Source organism: Trichechus manatus, unplaced genomic scaffold, assembly GCF_000243295.1.
Source record: "Trichechus manatus latirostris isolate Lorelei unplaced genomic scaffold, TriManLat1.0 scaffold00236, whole genome shotgun sequence".
Classification (NCBI taxonomy): Eukaryota; Metazoa; Chordata; class Mammalia; order Sirenia; family Trichechidae; genus Trichechus; species Trichechus manatus.
Genome location: NW_004444172.1, coordinates 1,046,816 through 1,053,439, shown reverse-complemented (window position 1 = coordinate 1,053,439; position 6,624 = coordinate 1,046,816). Strand labels below are relative to the sequence as shown.

The 6,624-nt window shown below is 35.8% G+C and overlaps 1 protein-coding gene across 1 annotated transcript; it reads right to left on the bottom strand.

Annotated features, from left to right (window-relative positions):
- Positions 1-5,160: 5,160 nt before the first annotated feature.
- Positions 5,161-6,192, bottom strand: LOC101348910 (olfactory receptor 8K3-like). Its single transcript, XM_004389222.2, has one exon. It carries the CDS (start codon positions 6,178-6,180, stop codon positions 5,161-5,163), a length of 1,020 nt encoding a protein of 339 aa, XP_004389279.1. The 5' UTR covers positions 6,181-6,192.
- Between the last annotated feature and the right edge of the window lie 432 nt (positions 6,193-6,624).

Genomic DNA, 6,624 nt, shown 5'->3' with positions numbered 1-6,624 from the left:
ATTGTTGATTCTCTGTTTGGCTTAGTTTTTCGGATCTTTGTTGTGGAGGGACGGCGTGGTGCTTCTGCCTAGACCGCCATCTTGCCGGAGTCCTCCCTGAAAGGAGTTTTCTTTACTTATTTATATGTAAATTCTTCTAGTGTGACTTAACCACTATGTCAGGCTATGATGATGAATAGGTTGAGTAGAGTGTTATCCGTATAACTGACCCCAGGCCTTCCCACCCTCATTCTCGACTCCATGGAGCATCAGTGTGCTAATCTTTTGGATTATGTATCTTCTACTTTACAGTTGCTACAACAATGGGCTCAAATATAACAACGATTGTGAAGATGGTGTAGGACCAGGCAGTGTTTTGTTCTGTTGTAAATAGGGTCACTATGAGTTGGAATGGACTCAAAGGCACCTAAAAACAACACCACCACTTTACATAAATTGTATTAATATAAGTCAATCAAACACTAACCTAAATGTCAGAGATTCAAAACCACCAGCTGCTCCATTGGAGAAAGAAGTAGCAGTCTGCTTCTGTAGAGATTGACAGCCTTGGAAACCCTATAGGGTCACTACGAGTCAGGATCGACTTGATGACAGTGGGTTTTAATAGAAATATACATAAAATATGTCTACCCTCCAGGCATTTTCATTATAACTTATATTTTCAACAAATCAGACATATTTTCTCATGGAATAAGATAGTGAGAGGAAATTTGAGCATATTGGGAGAAAGTGAGGTCACAGCCATTGATTTTATATAAAGAGGTGTGATTAGAAAATTCCATTTGGATAAAAAGATCCTCTAGTTTAAAGGAAAAATATGTTAAAATTACTATATTACTCAAAAGCATATGTACACAATACTCTGATGAGATATACATGGATTCCTGGATTTTATTTTAAATTCTTCTGTACTGTTATGAGTCAGAATTGGCTGGATGTCAATGGGTTTGGTTTGGTACATTAAGGACCCAAAGTACTTCTTTGCACAATTATATCATACATGATGCATATAAACATAAGTGTATTTAAATTAAAATGTATATACATGTCCTGGTGCAGTGCTTAAGGACTTGGCTGCTCACCAACCAAAAGGTCAGCAGTTCAAATCCACCAGCTGCTCCTTGGAAACCCTATGGGGCAGTTCTACTTCTGTCCTATAGGGTCACTATGAGTTGCAATTGACTCAAAAGCAACTGGTTTGGGTTTTTTGGTTGTTGTTAGTAAACCACAGATTAAAAAAAAAAAAAAAAAGCCAGAGAAAGATGAGGATGGCAGTTTAAGGGAAAAGAATTAATGGTTTGAAATGATACTACTTACAATGAAAATAGCAGTTCCAGCAGCCTCTGAGTCAGGAAAAATCAAGCAAATAGAAAAATACAATAGTATCATATTAAATAATAAAATGGTTACAGGGGAAATATACTATCTCATATAACACATTGCTTATAAGGTTGTCACCCTATGCACACACATTGCTTATGTCAGTAAAGCAACTATTTGTCTTTTCCCGCCTGGAGCAAAGGAGATTGAAGAAAATTGAAAACTCAGTGAAGCAATTAGTCCAAAGGACTAAAGGCCCACGTGAACCACAACCTCCTCTAACTTGAGACCCGAAGAACTAGATGGTGTCCAGGTACCACTACAGACCACTCTGACCAGGATCACAACAGGAGGTCCTGTGTAGAAAGGGTAAAAAATATACAACAAAATTCAAATCAAGGAAAAAAAAAAAGACCAGGTTTATGGGTTTGAAAGTGACTGGAGGAACCTCTGAAACAATTGCCCTAAGTCAATCTTTTAATGTGAAACTATAGACATTCCTGGAGGTCACCTTTCAGCCAAATAATAGACATGGCTATAAAATAAACAAGAACATCCCTGAAGTATGTGCTCCTTAGAACAATGGACTACAGAAGACCAAAAGGGCAAGAAGGCGGGGAGGGACAGGGAAACCTGACTAATGGAAACAGGGCAGCCTGGGAGGAAATGGGAAGAGTGCTGACACATTGCAGGGATTGCAACCAAAGTCACAGAACAATTTGTGTAAGAATCATTGATTGTGAAGGTAATTTGCTATGCAAACTTCCACCTAAAGCACAATAAAATGTTTAAAAAAAAAGAAAAGCTAAATTGGGTATTAGGAGATATTACAATTAGGAAGTCAACGATCTTGAATGAATGCAATAAAAGCAATATAAATCTTGTTTAGTTGCAATGATGATACATTGTAATGATGTAAATAAGGTAAGGGAAGATAAAAGGACTTGCTGTCAAAAGCTTTGGAGTTCTATAGAGAGCGTCAAATTATTTTTCATAGCTTACTATCTTTGTTCAGTATCTAATTCTCATTTTATAAAGCTGCACGTTTTGGGAAAATGATACCTCCTTTCTGCCACATTCCACTGGAAATTGAAGACCCACTGCCATCCAGTTGATTGTGACTCGTAGCGAACCCATAGGATTTCTGAAGCTGTAACTCTCTAAGGAAGCCGACTTGCCATATCTTTCTCCCTTGGAGCTGCTGGTGTTTTGAACCACCAACCTTTTGGCTAGCAGTCGATCACTTTAACCACTGCGCAACAAGAGCCACTTAGAAATTGAAAAACATGGTATATATTATACTAATATCATAAAACTGGGTACTTAAACGTTTCCTAAACTCCAACGATGAGTCAAAATTGACCCTAGAACAATTTTTTGTTTGTTTTTATTCACATAAATGCATTAAGTAAAAATATTATTTAGCCATATAATGATAATATTTCAAAGATACTTATAAGCATTTAGCCTCTGAAACAAAGTGAGAATAGTTTCAAAAAAAAGCTTAACAAAATACCTAAGGATTGTCTGTTAATTATCCAGGACAATTTGTATTCATCAATGAGCAAGTTTTTCGTATGTATGTCTGTATTTATCTTTTTCATACATTCTTGCATTTTACTCTTTGTTAACATTTTTACCACACAGGGATCTGGATTAAAATATATTTTTAAAATCAGAGCTATCAATATGCCCCATTTCTATAGTGATCTCTTCAAATGGATGACAAAATGAAGAAGTGATTAAACACTTACTTATCCCATTGTTTGAAGACTTAAATGAAATAAAAGTAATGCATAGATGCATATGTGAGTTACCACTTCCTTGTTTGCTGTTGTTATAGTTGCTGTTATCTCTATTATCCAGATTTATTTTGGTTGTTGTTTTGTTTATGACCTCAGAAACAGAAATGTTACCCTTGCTTCTCATTTTATAGTCATTTGCCATAATCTGTTTAGGGTTTTTGCTTATTTATTTTCCTTTATTATATTTCAATATTGTATGTTTTTCTGTTCTGTCCAATCCTCATTCCAAAACATCTTTCTCACCTTCATACATATTCCGCTGTGCTTGACACACGCTCTACCATATGAATATATCCTTATGATATTTTATGTGTAATGCTTTACTAGGAACATATATTTATTGTGCTATAAATGTTTTTGCTGCATTTTGTCATTGCAAATATTTGTAATATATCCATTTGTGACTTTTTTTTGCTTATATGTCCTATATTGGTACGTATATATATATATATATTTTTTTTTTTTTCACTTGCCTATTCTTTAATGGAAGAAGCCCTGGTAGTGCAAACACTTATTGCTAACTGAAAGTTTGGCAATGGGAACCCAAGCCATTCTGGGAAGAAAAGACATGGCTATCTGCATCCATAAAGATTACAGCCTAGGCAACCCTATAGGACATTTCTACTCTGTCCTATAGGTTTCTATAAGTCAGAATCAACTTGATGGCACCTAAAAAAACAAAAATTCTTTAATGGTAGATATTTTATTGTCTCCAACAGAACATTGTCTGACTTTCTTCTTTGGACGTGTCATCAGGAAAGACCAGTTGCTGGAGGAGAACATTATACTTGATGAAGTAGAGGGCCAATGAGAATGAGGGAAGCTCCCCATGAGATGGATTGATACAGTGGCTGCAGCAATGAACTCAAACATACAAATGATTTTGAGGATAGCACAGGGCCAGGCAATATTTTTTTCTCTTTTACATAGTGTCACTTAGCGCATTCTCATTTACTATGTAATTTCTTCATTACTATGCTTATAATGCATCTCTCCTGCTCAAGAAAGGCAAGATTTTTTACTGTTTTCTTTATTAATCTACTCACAGCTCTTAGCAGAGTGACTGGTAGAAGGCAATTAAAAAAAAAAAAAGTTCAAAGCCCATAATGTAATTTATATGAATGGTATGGAGGCACACAGACAAGGTTTGAAGTCCATGATGTAATTTATAGGAACCATATGATACAGACAGAAGTAAAAAAGATACTGCGAATGTTTTCCATGTCCTATGTGGGGCATGGTAGGTTTTCTGGAGACAGTAACAAACTATCAGACAAAATTATGCAATTAGAAAGCAATATCAATCCTGCAGGAAAAAAAATTTAAAATCTGGAAACTTCTATAGCTGACCTCACTAAATTTATCTTAACTACTGTATCAACTGATACAGACAAAATGGGTTGACTTAGGCAAAACCAGATACCAAGTTGATCTTGTTGACTATAATAACTTTATTTGTTACTGTTTATATTACTTTTACAATATAATAATAATAATGAAAAAATAAACAGACTCTGAGGACTCAAATATGAAATAAAAGCACCAATGATGAAAGAGAGGGATTTCAAAGTTTAGAAAGTGGACATATGAGAAAATTCAGATGACTGAGTACTTCAAATCATCCAACTGCACTGAGCCTTCTTGCTATTAGAATTAGCCATCCTGTATGACCACTAAAACAGAAGGTTTGCGTGCCCTTGTGCATACAAGCGCATGTGCACAGACACACATTTTCTACAAATTTTTTCCTACTAGATGAGGAAAATACCCAACACTTGTAATTCTTTCTGTATCTACTACTGTTTCCCTATCCCAATCAGCTTATTCACTCTTTTTTTTAAAATCTATTACCCCCAGCACATTCTAGTATATTATAAAATTTCTTAATTTTTATGTTTACAATGCATCTCCCATGCTCAAGGAAGGCCATAGTTTTTACTATTTTATTTATTAATCTATTAACAGCTCTTAGTAGAGTGAATGGTAGAAAGCAATATAGAAATATATATTGAAGCTATCTGTGCTTTTCTGCTTGCTACCCCCTCCGGAGGCACACAGAAAAAAGCTTAAATCCCATAATGTAATTTATATGAATCATATGATATAGTGAACTTTGAGAAAATATATTGCATAATTGTCCTAAAGTCTTATGTAATGCATGTTTCACGTCATTATTCCTAAAACTATAGATCAAGGGATTCAGCATGGGAATAACCACAGTATAAAATATGGAAGCCACTTCATCAGTGTCAAAGGAATGACTGGACTTGGGCTGCATGTACATGAAGATTAAAGTCCCATAGAACACGACCACCACCGTCAGGTGGGATCCACAGGTGGAAAAGGCCTTGTGCCTGCCCTCAGCTGAGTTCATCCTGAGAATGGCTGCTAGAACAAGCAGATAACAAACAACAACTATTAGGAATGATGAAATACAATCAACAGCTGCAAAGATAAGAATGATCAATTCGATATCATGTGTGTTTGAGCAGAGCAAAGATAACAAAGAGAGACAGTCACAGTAGAAATGACTGATGACGTTGTAGCCGCAGAAGGATAAATTAAAAATCTTTATGCTGACCAGAAGAGAAACAAATGTGCCGTAGAGATAGGGGATTGTCACCAGTACCCAACACACTCTTTGTGACATGATGACTGTGTAGAGCAGAGGACTACAGATGGCCACATAGCGGTCATAGGACATTGCTGACAGGATAAAAACTTCACTAGTTATGAACATAATAAGGAAAACTAGCTGTGTAGCACAAAAATAATAGGATATTTTATTATCATTCACAACAAAATTTATCAACATTTTGGGTCCCACGGCTGTTGAATAACCAAGATCAGTGACAGCCAGATGTCTGAGAAAAAAGTACATGGGTGTTTGCAGTTTGGAGTCTATCTTGGTGAGGATGATCATGCCCAAGTTGCCCACCACTGAGATCAAGTAGATGATGAGGAAGAGCCAAAACAACGGAGCCTGTAGCTCTGGGCGATCTGTGATTCCCGTCAGCATGAATTCATTCAGCACTGTTAGATTGTGTTTGTCCATCTAGGTCTACCAGGAAACTTTTTCTGGATAGAGACATCAAAATTGTCAATAGCTTTTATGTAGTATCATGTGATAGACTTTTAGTATACAAAGCCAGTATGACTAATATAAATCCAAACTTTCCAATTATGATGACAGTGTGTTACCTGAAAGAAGTTTTCTTTACATATGTATATGTAAATTCTTCTAGTGTGACTTAATTTCTATGTCAGTGCTATGATGATGAGTAGGTTGAGTAGCTGACAGCCCTTCCCTACACCATCCTTGACTCAATGACAAAATTTGGACCATCAGTGTGCCAGTCTTTTAGATTATATATCTTCTACTTTACTTAAAACATTTTAATATATATTTAAGTTTACTTCAAATATGTCCACCTGTAGGGGCATTTTCATTAAGTTGTTTGTAACAAATCAGATATATTTTCTCATGGAAGAACCTAAG

Coding starts and splice junctions, on each gene's coding strand:
- LOC101348910 (XM_004389222.2), bottom strand. CDS start 6,180: ATGGACAAACACAATCTAACAGTGCTGAATGAATTCATGCTGACGGGA.